Below are 20,020 nucleotides of genomic sequence, written 5' to 3' on the forward strand. Positions count from 1 at the left end.
AGACAAAATCAGAAATCGAGAAAGACAAAGTTGAATGGAAACTGGACTGTTGGCTGTAGTGTTGTCGCAATCTGATGAGGGTCGGCTCCCATCTTCTTCCAAGGAGGACTGGAAGCGCTGGCGCTGGTAAAGGACCATGTACAGTTAATCACGCGTTTTGCACTGCTCGAAAACGCACTAAGATCGATCACGCTCAAACAGTCATGGATCACGTATGTTCGTTCCGGAATACCGGCTGTTTCAAAAAGAATGACCCAATTTTAAACAGTTATATTTATTTAATAAAATGGTGCACATAAACTAATTTAACATCAAATTACTCACAGAAGTATCAATTTTATGAAGATGTATTATAAGTGTTCTATGTGCCCTCCTTTTGATGGCACAAGGATGTACGCCATTTCCTCAACACCAACTTGCCTCAACGTTGGATAGGGTGCACAAAACCGCAAGGCCTCCACGGTCTCCTGACATAACACGGTGTGATTTTTTTCCTGTGGGGATACATTAAAGATCGTGTTTATGTTCCTCCCTTAGCACTTGATATTGAGAAGCTTAAAACCAGGATAACTGATTTAGTAGATCAGACATCTTGCCAACAGTCTGGGACATTCGGCTACCGTCTAGATGTCGTCCGAGCCTCGAAAGGAGGGCACATCGAACACGTAGGCTCAACTCACACTCACGCAACTCTGGTGGTCGAGAAGAGAAGACTCGACTCTAGTCGAGAGCATGTGTTTCCAAATGGTGACGTCGCGGAGACTAGAATCGACTGGTCTGAGTGTCACCATTTGAAAACACATGCTCTCGACTACAGTCGAGTCTCTTCTCGACCTGAGTTGCGTGAGTGTGAGTTGAGCCTTATAATACATCATTATGAACTTGATATTTCGGTGAGTAATTTGATGTAAAATTGGTTTGTGTGTACCATTTTAAAAAATAAATATAACTGTTTAAAATTGGGTTATTATTTTTGAAACGCCCGGTACATCGACCTGGCCAGGCAGGTTCTTCAGAGGTCTGTTAACTGGAAACTACCCGTTAAGAAAATTTAAACTCTGCACAGAAAGTGGTTGGACTTTGAACAGCATTGTGGTACTCAGACTAATATCAAAAACGTAAGGAATTTCAATTCTCCCGCCCCCCTCTTTTTGGAACCACTTTCCTTTTATTTGTGTTATTGTGATTGATGTTGTTGATGTTGCATGTCTAATATTCCATAACTGTCTCCAAGACGTAATCGGAAAAAAATATGTGTCCATTTGTATGTTGTATGAATAAAAAAAAGTAAATTCTTATGACTTTTATTGGTGAGGATTCCCTTGCGGGAAGAAATTTACGTCTCCAAGACGTAATTGGAAAAAAATATGTGTCCATTTGTATGTTGTATAAATAAATAAAAAAGTGAATACTTTTGGCTTTTATTGGTGGGGATTCCCTTGCGGGAAGGTTCCACCTCGCCTCAATATATCATTCAAGCCGTCAATGGGCCTTTCGAGTGTCATACTTCAGTCGGGACCGACAGTTTAACATGCCCATCCGATAACACGGGAGTGACCTGATCAAAAACTTTCAGTGATGACTGGGGCTTGGATCCGGGATCTCTAGGCTGCTACGCAATCACTAGACCAGTGGTTCTCAAACTTTTTACTTTAAGCCCCCCCTGCATAATTCAGCTGTAAGCCGGACCCCCTACATGTATAAGCATAGACTACTATACATGTTGTACGTATACGTACGTATATACCTATATATTTTACTTTTTGTGTAGTTGAGAAGTTGATATTGTGGTAATTATTCATATTGAATGAAAAAGACTAAGAAATTGTCAAAAAACCGCTGATTTATTGATAATTAGAAAGACCGGTTTCGGTTATTACATCATTGTCAATCTCTGATAAACTAAAACTAAATACAAGAGCAGCAGAATTTATACTAGTAGGCGAGTACTGCTATTGGTCGAGGGCATGAAGGTTGTATTTAGTTTTAGTTTATCAGAGATTGACAATGGTGTAATAACCGAAACCGGTCTTTCTAATTATCAATAAATCAGTGGTTTTTTTGACAATTTTTGACAGTTTTTTTGACAGGACAGGAAGCTCCCTGATTCAGTCAATCGGACACGCGAACTGAAAAGCACCCCGTTTGGCTTGGCTCTGAGGCTAGAGACACACAAGACTTTTCATGCTCTTATGTGGAATGAAGCTATTTTGTTCAGACAGTTGTAAGCAATATGTGGAACGGCGGGAGAAGCCTCCACCAAAATATGTAAGCAATATGTGCCTAAGCATAAGTCCAAATATAAAGCTGGATTAAAATAACCCTTGAGCCTCCACCAAACGTGATAGAACACACGTTTCATCTTTGTACATTGGAGATCTTCTCGCTTTATCAATTATATTTAATAATTAAATCTGTGACCAATTCACAAAATAATATTTCAAAAATTGAATAGGTTTTGATGTCATGTATGACACAGTATTTGTTTTATTACTTATTCAAATCATTAATTTGATAAATAATAGAGATATGATATGAGTACAGAAAAATTATAAAAATATAGATAACATTTACATAAAATCTAGTTGAACCTGAATTATAGGAATCATATATTAACATTGCATATGAAATATGTTTAATGATTCAAGTCTAAAACCATCCGTGAAGGACTTACTAATCTTACCGAAGTCCATCTTGTTACTTTGTTCAATGTCTTGTTACTTTGAGCAATGTCACTAAGAGCCGTTTGCACAGTCAAAGCTTGAACTGAATTTAATCAGCTGGTGGCTGAAACTAAAAATGAATCACATTATAACAAACGAGACTTGATACGGATTTAATCCAGTTTAAAATGAGATTTAGTTTGAACTGTCACGGTGCAAACGGCCCTAAATGTTGAAGATGTAGATGAAACAATCCATAAAATTCACAATCACGATAGCTTCATCATATCTGATTTCAACTGAGGTTTGAACTTCAGTAAAGAAGAATAGTCTTGTAGCAATTTTCTCCAGTAGCACTTCACGTCTTTCAGCCTCAAATGTTTATCGATAAAAGATTTACCTCTTTCAGCAATCTCTCTGGCTAAACTGTCATGTTCTTTGAAGAACAAGAGTAAGTCAGCAATTTCTTTCCTATTGGCATCTTTTTTAACAGGAATGTAGTGAACCCAAGGTTTAAGATTTGAATAGAAAAATTCGAGCCACTCCTCACCAACGTGGAACACAAGAGAATTACAGAGAAACAGATGCTTGAATCTGAAGCTCGCTGCTACTCCACGAAAATTGAATAAATACCTGTGAATAAATTAGAAAATATTATAAATTGACTGTTATGATTCATTATTGTGATAGATATCAGGTACATCACAATAAATAAATTAAAACCCAATAATAAATAAACCCTACTCTAGAACATGGTACACCATAGTGGAGTAGGTCAATTTCCACACAGAAAAAACTGAACAAGTAGAGGACACATTATACGAATTTTTTTTGTAACTAACTATTGTATTTCATTTTAATTTATCTAATATTTTGTGTAATTGATGTTGTAGTTTTAGTTTTTTTGGGAAATAAACATTTATTTATTCATTCATTAAACAGAATAATATTATACCTTTATGAATCAGCATAAGTCCCCTTGAATCTATAATTGTATAAAAAAGCATGAAAAGTTAGATGATAGGTTTCTTTATTCCTAATTCATCTTACTCATCTATTGATTCATCTTAGTGGATTAATGAATAATAATAGTGGTCCACTCATTAATAAAAACAATATAAAACTTGTAGTACCCTTTATATTTAAAACATTTTAAAACTTTAAAACATTTCAACGACTATTTTCGACCTACTTTGGCCATTTTCAAGTTAAAATGCAAAAATAAACAAGTTGATACTAGATAATTTATATGTTCATATGATTTATTGGTCCACTCATATATCATTATCATCTGTCTCATTACCCACGCACAAGCCTAGAGCTCATGCGGGCATCATCCTCAACAAAAATAAAGTTTGTCATATCATCCTCTAAATTTTATTGTGGCAGAGCACAAAATAAATTTCCCTTATAAATTCTATCTCATTATCTAAATGTGAAGGTCTACAAGCTTTACCTAATACAACAGGATCAGCGCTAACATTAATATAATTTTTTCGTATTTTTTGGTCACATTGGACCACTTAAGTCAATCAAATGAAATCGTCCTTGTTTCTGAAGCTGTCTGGCTTTTCGATCAGCCCAATATTTCTTCATTCTCTCGGATCGTTGTCGTCTTTCTGCATCAGTGATTACAATCTCCCTGTGTATTTATGGCAAATCGAATATATGCGTTTCAAGCAAGTGGTTTATTTTCATTTTATCAATGGCATCCTCAACTTTCGAACTCACTTCTTGAAGATCCTTTATTAGTTCATCAACATACTTGTCACATTTTTTTAAAAATTACGGATTACAAGCTGAAATCGATTCTGATGCATTCGCAGTACATGGAAAAATTAGAAATTCGTTGTTTTTTCATACTATGATGCTATGCTTATTATATCCGTTTCCATATAAATACAGATATAATAAGCTGATGAAAAGTGAAATGCGCGTGTTCGTGGCGAATAAGTCAGTAGCACCTTTAGATGCGTATTAGTTTGATAACATAATTGCATTGCAATGATCCTCCATAGTATTTCAGTTGAAACAATGAAATGGAGGATTTGTGACAAGCAAAATAAAACAAAAGCCCTAGATTTTTATCAGGTTGGTGACTTACTTGTACTTGCAATGGTCCTCCAGAGATACTTCTTCAGCTGGAGGCCTTCCCAAAGTGTCAGCTTCTGATTTCCATGCTTGATTCTTAGTGTAAGCTGCATCGACCAATTGTGGAGCTTCCCTTGAGAGAAGCACAATCTCATCACGCTCCCCACTAGTCCGCGATCCTCTAAAGAACGCAGTAGACGATTTTTTCTCCCAGGGCGTCTTATTAGCAGCTGCTTTTAGTGATTTTCTCATAAGATCCCACCTGCCAAGTCCTCTGGGGAATAATTTGATTGCTGGACCGCCCTCCCAGAAGCCCCACGCTGGGTACATGATGTCATAGAAATCACCGGTTTTGCTGAACGAAAAAATGGGCAGAGGTCGGGTGTGTTGATAAACTGCAGATTGAGGCCAGTCACGGGTGTTGACGATGAATTCAGAATCGGGTAGTTCTGCTACAAGCTGCAGTAAAAAATGCTCAACTCCTTGGCATCTGGCTGGGAATAGGCATGGTTTCTCCCGATATAGGTTGCCATCAGTTATCACATATCTCGTTCCTGAAAAATATAGCATAATACTATGTTGAATTTTGTTCTATTTAAAACATTCAATACTATCCTATCCGATACTTTTTAAATAGATCGATCAATTAACCATATTGAATAAGAAGTCTCTTTTCTGTTTAGGGCTACTTGTAATATAAATCGAAATACAAATCTCAGTACCCTTTTTGAATGATTTTATCACATGTTTCGGACATTCATGCCATTTTCAAGTCATGAATGGAAAATGGCATGAATGTCCGAAACATGTTGTGATAAAATAAAATCCAAAAAGGGTACTGAGATTTCTATTACTGTATTTCTATTCAATAAGAAGTTGTTATGAAAACGTAAACAAGCTTGTTTAACAAAACATACAATTATATTCACACAGGAAAAGCATATAATATCTGTAGAATCTGAACAGAAACATTAACCAAAAATTGAAATATCAACCAGGTAGCACTAGCAGACTGAAGGGTGCAACGCCTGAGTCGACTCGTCTATCCTGGCCAGCAAAGGGAGATCTCTCCCTTTCATTAAAAAAATTTCGCCTGAGTAAAGTATTAGGGCGGAAATTGGACGTTTCACCCCATCTTCATTATTTTCCCATGAAGCATGAAGTGCTCTACCATCAGGAGAATAGTCCAAAGGAGAACTTGGTAGACTCGCTTCCCGAAATTTATGTTTGTTCATGGTTCGAGTTATGTGAATGGGAGATGGATCAATGATGAGTTGTGATCTCGTAATGCGATTGGCAAAGAGGTAAAAGAACCATTTTTTGCGGATGTCGTCCACATAAACTTTATTTTTGTGCGTGGGTAAATCCTGTGTAACTGGCTTCGATTTTGGACGTATGATTTTTTCTACTTATAAATTCTACCATATTGAATTGGCAAATCACCAGGCCTTGACAAACACATGATCACATCAAGTTTGTCAAGTTATGTTCAATCTAATATTTATTTATTTATTTTGATACAATTACAAATCATATGAATATGATCGGGAAAGAACAACAGGCATAGGGCATAGCCCAATACTATTCTGTTCCCAAATTTTGATAAATAATAACATGTCCAAAAAATAGGTTATGTTCTAACTGTGGTTCAATTTCTGTCCAGAAATATATGAGCTTGAAATTTTGAATTTAGAATGATAAAAACACCAAATTATAGTCAAATATTGCACTTAATATCACCTCAATTTGAATAAATTAATTTAAATAATAAATAACATTTACAAGTACGGCAAAAATTCTAATACAATTTTTGCCGTCCTTGTAAATTTTATTAGATTGAACATTAGTTACATTTGTGTGTAACTATACTAATGGTTGATAAGAAGTCCATGCCTCGGGAGGGATTCTAACGACCAGGCAGCGATAGCAGACTAAAGGTTAAGACTTAGCCTCAGGTGTTTTCAGTTGATAATTATTGTATAGTTTGAGAATTCTTCTACTTTTCCGACAAAACCTGAACTCTTTGATGTTCACGATATTCCAATTAAACTTCTAACCTTCTCATGAAATATACGAAGTTCCTATGACTGAAGAATAAAGACTGACACCTCTAGCAGGCTTCTGAATAGATCGGTGCAAAGCGCTCCTTGCTTGTGCGTGGTGCACTTCATAAATCAATCTATTGTAAAATCTATGTAATAGCAGCTGCTGGGATACTCCTCTGAGTGCCAGCCAGTCTGCTGTGCAGGACTTCCAAATCTGCAGAAATCTTAGCTTTACCATCTCAAAACACATGCTACACATTCGTACCCATCTCCATTGTTCCGGTTTTCTCAAAAGTGATTGAGACAGAAATGAAGCAACAACTGACAGAGTACTTTGAGAGTAACAATCTGCTGTCACCATTTCAGCATGGGTTTAGAAATGGACGCTCCACCACAAGTGCTCTGTTGGCCCTGACCAGCAGGATCCAGAGTGCATTTGAGGATGGTGATTCACTTGCTCTTGCAATGTGTGACCTCAGCAAGGCCTTCGATTGTGTGCCTCATGAAATACTCACAACCAAACTTGAGAGATATGGTTTGGGTGGCACAGTGCTGAGGATGATTATCTCCTACCTGGAGAACAGGAAGCAGGTGGTTCAGCTGAGTGGTGCCACATCAAGTATGCAGCATGTCAAGCATGGAGTCCCGCAAGGATCAGTTTTGGGCCCGTTGCTGTTCATATTGCTCATGATCAACTTCACAAGCAGTCAAGGTGCAGTACTATTTGCGGATGACACCACACTGATTTCCATGGGCTCCTCGTTGGATCAGATGGAGGTGGAGTGTTCCAGACTCATTGAAGAAGCAAAGCAGTGGTTTACTGCTAATGGACTGAAACTCAATGAGGAAAAGACAAATGTACTGATGTGCACATTGAAGAGGCAAGCAGCTGAAGTGGAGCCAGTCAAACTGCTGGGCTTCTGGATAGATGGAAGACTTAGCTGGAATTACCATGTGAACCGGGTATGTGAGAAGCTGTCTAGAGTGATCTACCACCTGAGAAGGTTGAGACATGTGGTTGACCGGAGATGTTTGGTGATGGCATACCATGCACTGTTTTAGAGTCACCTGATGTATGGGGTGCTGCTGTGGGGTCATGCTCCAGCTGTACAGAATATCCTACTTCTGCAAAAGAGAGCATTGAGGTTAATGTCGTTTTCAGGCTATAGAGATCATTGTAGTCCCATGTTCAGGAGTTTTGGTGTTCTCACCATCTACAGCCAATACATACTGAGCTCGCTGTTGTTTGTCAAGAAAAATCAAGATAAACTACTCAAGCGGAGTGACATACACAGCCACAACACTCGACATGCTGCCAAACTGGAATTACCTCGATACAGACTGGCGGGGACCTACAGCAGTTTTCCTGCTCAGGCCATTCGACTTTTCAACTGCTGCAGTAAGAAATGGGCTGCTAGATAGGCCTTTGTATTCCCTACAGGAGTGGAATGAGATGCCTCTTTTTGGGGTGGCTGCTCCTCCACTACACGAATGACCATTTTGTGGTTATTACTACTTCTGAAATGACACTGCCGATCTGGAAACCCCAGTCCTGGGCAACGACCTCAAGTATCAAGTAAGTAAGTACATCGACGAGTGACTGAGTGTAGGTGAAAACATAGTAGAGAGGCGAAAGTAATTCAAAGCTTGAGGGTTGAATGTAATGCATGTATCCAAATGGGTCAAAACATGCCGTTCCACTATGTGCGACACCATTATAGTACACGAGTAATTTTCAATTGTAAGTTTGAAGATACCTGCACCTCTCCATGATGGTTTTACCCAATCGAGTCGAATTGAGTGGTGCCAGTGTAAGTACAGTCTTAGGCCCAGCACACATGGTGTGATTGTTTCACAACTACAGTTGCAAAATTGTTGCTTCTAAAACCAATTTGCAACTGAAACAAAACTATAGTCCGCACAAGGGTGAATGGCAAAAGGCCGGTTGTAAATTTGTTGCATCGATTTTCTCTATCTGATCTTGTGCAACGCAACTGCTGTTGAAAAATAGTTGCGTCGTTTGCACCTCCCCACTTAAATACAGCTGCGCGAGCGCTTTTTGTAGTAGCAAAACAGTCACACCGTGTGCGCTGGACCTTAGGATATTCTTGTATCCTGGGCGGCAAGGCACTTTTTTATGAATGTGGCCTCAATTCGATAGATATACATGAATTACAATTAGAGATAATTACCTTTCGAATTGGCTTCATCTATTAGTTCTTTAGTGACTCCATTCTTGAATGGTTTCAAATCTTCACTGATCACTGAGTGATAACAACTGCAATTAGAACATCCATGAAAAAGGTGGTTTTTCATAGCTTTATCAATCTCAGAAAGTATTCTATTGGATTTTTCTGAATAGATTGAGTGTGAATGCGTTTCAGCACCAATATTCCCGTCTTCTTCATGAGCCCTAACCGGGATTATTTGCAGGATGATTGAGATCACGCAGATGAAAAATGCAGAATTAAACAGTAATTTGTAAGACACTCGTGTGAACATTTTTGCTGTGTTGTGAGTATAAACTCGCTGTTCAAGTCAATTTTCAAAGGCATGAAGAAAATTCTGCTCTGCTCGAATGTTTCTCCAATATTTAAGTTCGGTATCGCATGTGCAGAAACATATATATTTAAGGCAATTTTTAACGTTAAATACTACAACAAATCACATACATAAAGAAAAATTTAAAATTCAGGAAACCAAAACTTATTAACTTAACCTCAAAAACTGCTATAAAAATGTAAACATTCAACTCCTCAGCTGTGAATCTGTTCACGCTTCACTTTCGCCGAGTTTCTGATGGCTACTTGGCCAATGCTCGCCATCCTGCATATTGCTGTGTATTGATAGCACAGGACAAAACGAACGCGAGTCACTCGTGTTGGACATTCGGCGAGCAACTCGGAGAGAGGGAAGCGCCGTTAAAACTGCATTGTTTACGCATGCGCTTTACATGCGAACGAGGTACTCACTTGTGATCTGTGACAGAACAGCTGACAGGACAGACCAATCGTGCTTTCGTATTTTTTGTTTTGGTGAAGTGTACATTTTTGAATATTTGTATTTGTTGAGTCTTTGGGAATTCAAGTGTATTGAGCGCATTAATTTTGCAATGGCAAAAAGGAATGATAGTAAATATTCCATTCTGCTGCCAACATACAATGAGAAAGAAAATCTTCCAATTATTGTTTGGCTTCTGGTCACATACATGGATGAAGGGTGAGTCGGCTAACCTATTGCTTTTAGTAGACGTGTAAGATATGACAACAATATCTCGTACACGTGATTGTGATGAATTTAAATTTATCAAAGATGTACAAATTCATACAGATGGTAAATTGTTCAATTCAGTATGAAATTGGCTAAATCTAATGACATTAATCTAAACCAAAATCTCCAAAATGCCATGATGTTGATTTGAAAAATGTACAAAACTCACTTGTTTTGTATTTTTCAATCGTTCTAATCATCTTTCTGAAATGTCTATAATGAGGAATAAATAATCTGGATTCTCACGTATCAGTGGAATTGACCGGTGTAGTGAAAATGTAATTTCTATGAGCTCTGATTGGACTATTCCCACTCAGCACCCGAGTGAGTAGGCTATGTACCATCAGGACATGGGAATAATATATTCTCACTTTACCAGTGACTTTCACTGATATGTTGAAATCCAGATTAATCCTGCTACATTCATCTTTTCTCGTTACCGTATAGGAAAATGGAGTGTAAACATATCAACCAACCCACTTGCCGTGTACTTTGTAGTACACTTCACTACTGCAACCTGTACCTGTAAATTTCTCTACACTGCAGTATTGTCTGCTAACAGCCGTTTTTACACTAGATTCCTCGACGACACGACAGGAGATGAAGCTCTCCGAATGGCTGATTCTCAATACCTCAACGTAATCAGCCAAACGCAGAGCTTCATGTACTGTGGTGCTATTCCGTCCCGTCGAGGAATCGATAACTGTGAAAACTGTCAGCAGGTCAATTTAATTTTTCTTGTCGCGTCTCTCGGAGTTTTGAAACCCACATTATGTACAAATAAATAAACAAATAATAATAATAACTGAATAAGTGTGGCCGCCCACGGTTAACCTTCCGGTAGTCGCTCCCTACGGTAGTCATACGAGCAGTCGCGTGTTGTAATTTTTCCAAGTGTTATGTACTCTGTTTACTGTCAAAACATATTAATTAATTGTATAATTACTTTTCCATCTTCTTGGATTATTTTATGCCTATGACCATTTGGATGATTACCATTTCATAGCCCAAGCAAAGACATCAATTCTGTGTTATTGGTTCGTTTACAGGCCCCGTAGTTTTCCCTATCTTATGCACTGTCGTGACTAAATGGCACCTAAAGACTGAATCATTGCTCGGTTGATACTGCAACTCAGTGGAGTGATGGGGAGAAAGTTTTGGAATGCATAGGCGACTCATTCACTGACACCACCCCATCCAATAGTTTTGTGCAGCAAAAAACTGACACTGTTGTACTTTTTAAACAGCGCGACTGCCGGAACGTTAATACTGAGTAGGTAGAAATGTGCAGTACATTTCATAAAACGTCTAAATAATTTTAGGTAGTATCGTATGCTCTATAAAATGGTAAAATCTTATTTGAAATTCGATTTGGAGTCCAATGCAATCGATTTCAAGTTCATATCTCCAATGATTATTGAGATATTTCAAAAATGGCCACAATTTAGTTCAAGCTCAATCACAATATTGTCAAGCAGGATCATGATGGCAATGCAAATACAGATCATGAATATTCCCATTGAAAATTTATCAATCAGCCACTTGATGATTGGATGATTTAAAGAGATTCAATGGGCAGAACCTCTTTGTCTCTGGCAAGGCAAATGGTTGAACATCTTCAAAGCCAGCACAAGGGTGACTGTTCCCCTAATCGTTGACGGACCACATCGTGGCATGTCCAAGAGTATTGTAGGAGTGCCTTTACCTGAATTACCTTGCTCATCACCAATACCAGCAAGACCGGATGGGTTGTGTTAAAAGTTATAATTTATTACTTTCACATTACAACCATCGTGATAGCAGATGGATGAAACAAGGCCTACCAATTCGTCTATAAATGTGCGTACAGATATACGCGCCGCGAACATGAGCAATTCACTTTTAATCAGCTGACTATATCTGTATTTTTACAGAAACGGTAAGATATAGATATAAAAATCTTGGCATCAGTTGATTAAAAGTGAATTGCTCATGTTCGCGGCGCGTAAATCTGTACGCACCTTAAGATATTCCTGAATGGAATAAAATGGTTTTCTCCTAAGCCAACACTTGAGTAGGCCTATTGAGTTGAATGCTGGTATATTCAACCTTCACAAATCTTCCGGTAGTTTATTGAAGATCCGCAAGGCCAATGCAGGAAATGCGTCATGGGTTTTTGACAAACGGCAGGCACTATGGCACATCTATAAGACCTCGACTTCTAGTGTTGTTACCATGGAAATCACTCCTTGTGTTGAACTTACAAAGACTTTCTCGCACAAACATGGCACACAAATATAAGTAATGGCTAGAAGGTCATCACACCTGTGTACTGGAAGACAGGGCTAAGATGATCCAGGAAGCCTCTGAGGGTAATAATACGGATGGCACTCACTGTGAGTGCTGATGGCCTGACTGCGACTCAGTGTACAAACCAATCTCTGAGTCTTGTCCACATTCAGTAGCAACTTATTTGCTTTCCAACCACCCTCCAGCAGCATTAAACAATACATCAGCCTCCTGCTGCACCTGGGTCAGATTTAGGCCAGAAGAAATCAATGTGGTATCATCCGCAAACTTCAGTGCCCCACCATCAAGATCCAGGTCATTGATTGCATTCAAAAATAATACGGGTCCCAGTACCGATCCCTGTGAGACACCATGATTGATAGGCAGAGCCCTTGAATTCCCTCCTCCAAAAGATATGACTTGCCTAAGATTCTTCAAATAAAACCTGAGGGCCATAAGAACAACCCCACCTACACCATATATAGAACAATCTTACCAATCACTATTTCATGGGATACGCTTTACTCAAGTCACATAGCGTCCGAGACAGGCAGTTGGTTCCCTCAAAAGCTTCTTGGATCCTTCTGACAAGTTCAGAAACTGTTGTAAAAGTCGACTTATTCTTCCTGAAACCATGCTGCAGATGAGATAAAAGCTCATTAGTCTCAAAGAACTCCACCAGCTGTATTTTCATCACTGTCTCAAAGATCTTAGCAAAAAACTGGAATGATAGATATAGGTCTATAGCTATTCATGGCGCAAGGATCCCTAGTTGAGAAATGAAAGCCGAAAATAATCAACATGAAGCTAATGTTATAACTCCTAAAACTATTCTGGCCAAACCTGCTCAATTTGTAATAATCAGTGTTGTAGTTCAAACTTAATTTACTCATGTAAATTAGTTCACTATCCTGTCATTCTCTTTCGTAATTGTATTATTATACACCAAACAAGGCTTGAAAAAGAAAATTATCATTTTGGTTCCACCAGTTTGTGTGCTAATAGGCTACAGATAAGCTTTTATACAGTGATTTATGCTTAGTGTGTTCTTTTTTCAATAATAATAGATGCTATGTGTTCCTTTTTTCAATAAAAATAGATGATTGTCATCATATACTCATATTTACTCATTCAACTAGAAATATTTCTTATTTTGATTGATACTGCATAACATTAATTACGATTGTAATGTTTTTTTACAGAAAGTATGATTATGAAATCATAATTATTGATGATGGAAGTCCAGATGGAACTCTAGAAGTTGCTCGACAATTGCAGAAAATTTATGGGGAAGAAAGAATTGTGAGTTGAAGCTGTACTTCTGAAACATTTATCAGTTTAATTCGTCAAGTAGATACAGATGTGAAGACAGGTTAAATAAACATCATCTTTCATAAATTGCATATCTCAATCTCAATCACACTGACAGTATAATAGACTCTGCTGCATTTAAACATCGAAATCCAACGACTACGATAGATTCAAATCAAATCAAAGTTTATTCATCAAAACAATTACAATACAAATTTGGCTACCATAACATTTAATACAAATAAAACAAAGACGTTCTATGCATTGAATAATTTCTTAATAGGCATAGTGATAATCTAATGAATAAATATTCAACTTTGAAATAAGAGTTGATTTTGGATATTAAAATTTTACTTTGACAAAGCAGGCCAAAGCCTTCAATGTTAGATTCAAGGAAAAAACAAAATGCATAAATCATTTGAAAATCATACCACTTTTGACGAACTTATGCTTCTTTCACAATAGGCTTCTTATACAAAAATAAAAATCAATTAAGACACTCCAATTTCCACATAAAACCGAAAATTAGATGTATTGAGCAATTTGAAATTCTCAAACATACACGATTTGAATGGAATGAATTTTCTAATTGAAAAGAAAAACTAGGGATGTAACGTTGCCGTCTATAAACGGAGAGGCTGCCCAGTGGTTGCAGTCTCCATACATGTCAAATTATATCAATTTCCTTACCTGGTTTGCTCTGTATATCAATGATTTTTTTCTTCTATTTGATTTAATAAGCCCTAAACGCCACTCAATAGAATGTGCAGTTGAGATTATTATTACACTATTTTACTCTCGTTTTTATGATATTTATAACTTATTGGTGAAAATTTTTTAATTAATCTTGAAATTTATAATGCACTACTGACATTTCATTTCTAATGTAATGACTATTTTACTTATGTTCAGAAGCGACTCCTCCATGCACACGGACTAATCGTCTAAGCATGCAGTTTTCATTTACATTATTTATTATTTGTTTTTATTTTAGTATTAGATTTCATTCGAAACTTGGGAAAAAATATTTAAAGAACTTGTTTAGTAAAATCATATAAACTCAAATTAAATCCTCCCACCTCCAACATAGAACCTCTTTTCATAACCTTATTATGGTAGTCTGTCTTTGTCATAGCACAAAACAACTATCACCCATCAACGTGGGTGTTATTTCGAAAGTTTATTTCAATCAATTCTATCTAAAATGTATTTCAATTCTTAGTTGTGCTATTTTATCCCATCGCTTACTTCAATAATTCAACTACTCTATTTAAAATGATCAAATTTCATTCTTATTCAATATTATTATCAAGTATTATGGTCCGCAATTACTTGTTTCCATTCTGCAATACTGAGTACAACAAAGCTCCATTGATGACTTTTACCACTGCAGTGAATATCGACTATTTTCTTAACATCTCAATAATTTATTCGTGATATTTTGTGTACTGTTGAACTCAATTAATCATTGGTCTGGTGATCACTATTTAATTTTCATTTTTAGTTCTTATCTTGCTGATGATGCATAAATTAATCTTTAGCATGTGCGTAGTGGAATGGATGACTAAAAAACTATTGCTGAAGCTGCAATCTACTCTCTACTGAATCTCCTAGCTGAAATTCAACACACAGCACGCCAAACGCATTACTCTACTTTATCTTTATTCACTCCATTTTACAATATTATGAAACATAAAACAAAAATAAAAATATCAAGTACACTCCTCATTAGGCTAGGCCTGCGTCGAGGAATGGTTCGTCGATAGAAATATTTATGAAGTAACTTTTCTTTGTTCACTTGTCAATTTCTTGTTCCTCTAAAAATGAAAACATTTCAATCAGATAATCTGCACAGTGAATAATACTGTATTATACTGTATACTAATGTAATAATGCATATTTGAGTAATCTGCGTGTTCTAAATATAGGTCGGAATTCTAAAATCTGGGTTGAACTATAAAATTATTATCATATGATCCTTTCACTTCAGCAGATAATAACTAATTTTGTCGGAATGATTACTCTTAATTCTTCATTGTTATTTATCCTTATACATTGAAATACTTTTGCAAAACTAATTATATTCACCTTAAAATAATATACTCTATACAGGACTTAATTGCGTGCAGTTTCTTACAAAGCAAATCTTTCGCAAGATTTTACATGCAGCCCACTGGTTATAAGTTTTTTGAAGTGAATCATTCTATGTTGTTGAAATAATAATATTTTTATTTTACATGCAGCCTCTAGTTATAAGTTCCTAAAGTTAACCGTTATATGTTGTTGAAAGAACAATACGGTATTATTATTTTTCAACATTTCGATATGTTTTTTTTTTCAAAACAATTAAAACTGCACATGCAAGGCCTAACTGTTGTTTTGCTACACATTTGGTCCAGTCTGAATGTCATAGTTTCATTAGTTTTATCGAAGTATTTCAGAAGGCCTGTACTTACTTCACTTTACTTTATGTGGCCTCCTCAACATGTCGCCTCCACGTCTCTCTATCTTGTGCTCTCTGCCGCCAGTTTGTCACTCCCAGCACACGTAGATCACCCATCACGTCACTAATTCATCTTCTCCTTGGCCTTCCTCTTTTCCTCGTCCCAATCACTATATCATCTATCATTCTAACCGGTCCTCTTTCTTCAGCCATTCTCACTACATGACCCAGCCATTCGATTCTTCTTGCTTTTATGGTGCGTATAAAATTTCTTCCCCGATTTTTTCATCTATCTCACAATTATATTTGCTTCTCCATATACCTTCGTCACATATTGGACCCCTAATTCTTCTGAACATCTTTCTCTCAAAACATCTCTGTGCTCTTTCATCTTTGCTCAATATCGTCCAAGTTTCAGCCCCATATATTACAACCGGCTTTACCAATGTTTTATATATTTTCAGAAGGCCAGTATGAGGATTATTTATTTCCTGTCATTCATTTTTTAGTTAGGCGTTGCTAATGTATTTTTATATTATCTCAGGTGCTGAGACCAAGGGAGAAGAAGCTTGGCTTGGGAACCGCCTACCTCCATGGCTTGAAACATGCCACAGGCGATTTCATAATAATAATGGACGCTGATCTGTCACATCACCCGAAATTCATTCCTCAAATGATCGCTCTCCAAAGTGCTGTGGACTATGATGTGGTGACGGGCACTCGGTATGCCGGCGATGGTGGCGTTTTTGGGTGGGACTTCAAACGCAAATTGATAAGTAGGGGTGCCAACTTCCTCACACAGCTGCTTTTGAGACCGGGGGTCTCTGATTTAACTGGTAGTTTCAGGTGAGTGAATTGTTATCTCTCCATTACATGACTAGACTGCATAAAGAGACTGTTACGTTCTAAATTATCTCCGACTTTCACAAAAACCTATGGATTTTTTAATGATTCCATGATTTCAAACGATGAGATCAAGTATTTATTCAATTTTTCATGCGTGTCAGGTGATTTATATGCCAATATTCGAGTAGTATTCAACTGTTTTAACAGCTTTGTCATTAAGTATGAAAAGATCATGTCTTGTGCATTGTGGAGCAATGTGAATAAGAACGAATTTAACATTCTAATGAAAACATCATTAATTCGATCAACACTATTTTGTTGCTCCAACAATGGAGAAATTTTGTCACATAATTATTATAGTATTTGTATTTTCACTTGTGTGTGAATCTGGTTCCGTTAAACTTATGGGCACATAAACTTGACCTAATTAAATTACAATTTATAATTATAAAATTATAATTGACCTTATTACATGTACAACGTTCAAGGAATCGTGAAAATCAGATATCAGAGAAGTAAAAGGTCTTTTTCAATACTATCCAATTTAGGGTTGTGTGGCAGAGATGACCTGGAGCCCTAACTCCGCCCTAATAAAGGCAAATAATCGATAAATCCTTGAAAGTTTGAGCATGTCATTTTCGTGCATCTACCAAACTTTGATAGTTATTCTGTTTTTGTTTAGAAACACCTGTCTAAAAATATTAAAGTAGTCTAATAAGTAAATCGAAGAGTTTATCGTTGAAAGTCATTCGCCAATTTTATGTATATTTTTGTATTTATCATTAGTTATGTGATCCAACAAGAGATGAGCTAAATAATCAAATTTAATAGAATTTAAAGTTTTGAGATTTCACTACTCAAACAGAAGAATTGTGAAAATTATACTAAAGCTAGAAAATCAGACTTCTTAGACCTGTGTGGATTTACCCGAAGTAAAGAAAGCACTTTCTAAGCGAAAACTATAATAATAATAATAATCAATTTATTTGTTCACAGTAATCATACAAATAGAGTTGAGCCAATAAACATAGTAAAATAAATAAACTCTACAAAACAATATATAATAAACAACTATATTACACAATTTTGATGGTAAAGGTTATAATACAATATTTCCTATGATAATTAAATAGCATCTGATCACTCTCAAACATGATCACATATCATCTGTCTTATTTCTAATGCTTTAACCACCGCATAGATGAAATCTCTATTTATTTTTTCCTCCGTCAGATTCGACAGTAATACCATTAACCTGTCCTCATTATTCACTATATTACGACAGTATATATCCAAAAATAGAATTCTACATCCTCTATACATGGGGCAGCGCAACAAAAAATGTTCTAGAGTTTCTTGTTCTAGAGTTTCTAATTCCCCGTAATCACAAATAGAGCAGTTTCTAGTAGAGTTAATTCAAAATCCTCTATTCTTAAACAGGTCCCTTGTCTGATGCTAGTCGCAGTTGGGTTAGAAATCTAGTCTTCGCAAATGGTATATTCATCCTAAGCTGCTCTGCTAGATTTGAAAGAGGATTTATTCTTCTATAAAGGGGATAGATTGCTGAATCCTACGCCAATCTATTCGCGAAAACTTTTGTAAGTTTTGATTTACAGAAATCAAGTGTGATTGATAACATTTTTCTTCAATAGCTTTTGAATGATTGATAACATTCTTATTCACAGTTGTTATTTATTCCACAGGTTGTACAAAAAGTCAGTGTTGGAAAAACTTGTATCTTCGTGTGTTTCCAAAGGATACGTATTCCAAATGGAAATGATGGTTAGAGCGAGGCAATTCGAATATTCCATTGGAGAGGTTGGTACCAGTGTTTAGTTTTTGTATGAAAAATCCATCATTGTTTCTTAATTCTGAGATAATCTCGCTTATTTCTTCGGCCAGTAAGGTTATGACAGCTTGGAACATGTTTGTTTGTTTGTTTTTAAAAGCTTCCGAGAGACTTTCTATCAGAGTATAGAAATTGCCAAAGCTAAGCAAACATCAGCTGTACCTTAAATAATTTCAAGTGTTCAAGTGTTATTTAATATCGTGTTATTTATTTATCACATTGATAATCACAAATCATAATTACAATATAAGTAATATGATTGGGATAAGACAACAGGCATAACCGAAAACTGTCTTCTCCCAAATTTATACAAATAAAAGTTTCAAAAAAGAATGAGGTTATGATTTCACTTTGAACTTCAAAAAAAGTCCTATTTCCACTTCAAAACTAATGACTAAACTAAAAATTTTAAATTTTGATATTAAAAACTAATTAAAAACAAGAATATTCTACTTAAATCAGTGTTAATAATCTATGTGTTGCTCTTTATTTTAGTATGAATCCAAATATACTGGACCATTCACTGTCATATACTTTCAATTGATTGGAAATTACTACTGAAAATTACATAAGACTGCTGAATTTATAAGGACGGCAAAAAATCGTACGTCCAAAACTCAATGTGTGTGTTTGTGTGTGTAATTGGCTTTACCAAGAAAGTGAATGTCTTACTATATTTATTGATTGCAAAAAAAAGGTAGTTGATCTACTTCATTTCGCCTACCTCAGATCTTAAGAACTGTAAACAAATATTTTTAAAAAATTGACACGATTTGAAATAGTTCACAGAATGCTGGGCCATTCACTCACCTAAAAACGTATTAAATTATGTTTGTAGTGTTATATGAAATTGCATATTCTATTTAATTAAAATTTAATCTTGTATTAAATTTGTTTCAGGTGCCAATAACGTTCGTCGATAGAGTCTATGGTGAATCAAAGCTGGGTGGTTCAGAAATTTTCCAGTTTGTGAAAGCACTGCTCTATTTATTTGCCACAACTTAAAGTTTCAAGTTTCAATGATGATCATGTTATTTATTTTTCTATTTTATAGTTATAATTGTCATTCCTATTGTATTTCAATGATACCGAAGCCTAAGAACAAACCAGTCTTAAGACTCATTCCATTTGGATTTTGATTACTTGATTTTCTTATTGTAAAATATGCAGATTATAATAATTTAAGATTTCTTGTCCATTGTTGAGTACTAATTTAAATGCATCTAAGTGTATA

General features: G+C 36.1%; 2 protein-coding genes across 2 annotated transcripts; one reads left to right on the plus strand and one right to left on the minus strand.

The window, feature by feature from the left end:
* Positions 1 to 2,434: 2,434 nt before the first annotated feature.
* On the minus strand, positions 2,435 to 9,569 carry LOC111053727 (O-glucosyltransferase rumi homolog). Its single transcript, XM_022340984.2, has 3 exons — positions 8,992 to 9,569; positions 4,768 to 5,308; positions 2,435 to 3,296 (listed from the first exon to the last, which is right to left on the minus strand). The coding sequence occupies exons 1-3, from the start codon at positions 9,299 to 9,301 to the stop codon at positions 2,933 to 2,935; spliced, it is 1,215 nt and encodes a 404-aa protein (XP_022196676.2). The 5' UTR covers positions 9,302 to 9,569; the 3' UTR covers positions 2,435 to 2,932.
* Positions 9,570 to 9,755: 186 nt separating this feature from the next.
* On the plus strand, positions 9,756 to 20,020 carry LOC111054614 (dolichol-phosphate mannosyltransferase subunit 1). Its single transcript, XM_022342017.2, has 5 exons — positions 9,756 to 10,018; positions 13,540 to 13,639; positions 16,636 to 16,937; positions 18,641 to 18,755; positions 19,687 to 20,020. Exons 1-5 carry the CDS (start codon positions 9,912 to 9,914, stop codon positions 19,789 to 19,791), a joined length of 729 nt encoding a protein of 242 aa, XP_022197709.1. The 5' UTR covers positions 9,756 to 9,911; the 3' UTR covers positions 19,792 to 20,020.

This window comes from Nilaparvata lugens, chromosome X (genome assembly GCF_014356525.2).
Source record: "Nilaparvata lugens isolate BPH chromosome X, ASM1435652v1, whole genome shotgun sequence".
Taxonomy (NCBI): domain Eukaryota; kingdom Metazoa; phylum Arthropoda; class Insecta; order Hemiptera; family Delphacidae; genus Nilaparvata; species Nilaparvata lugens.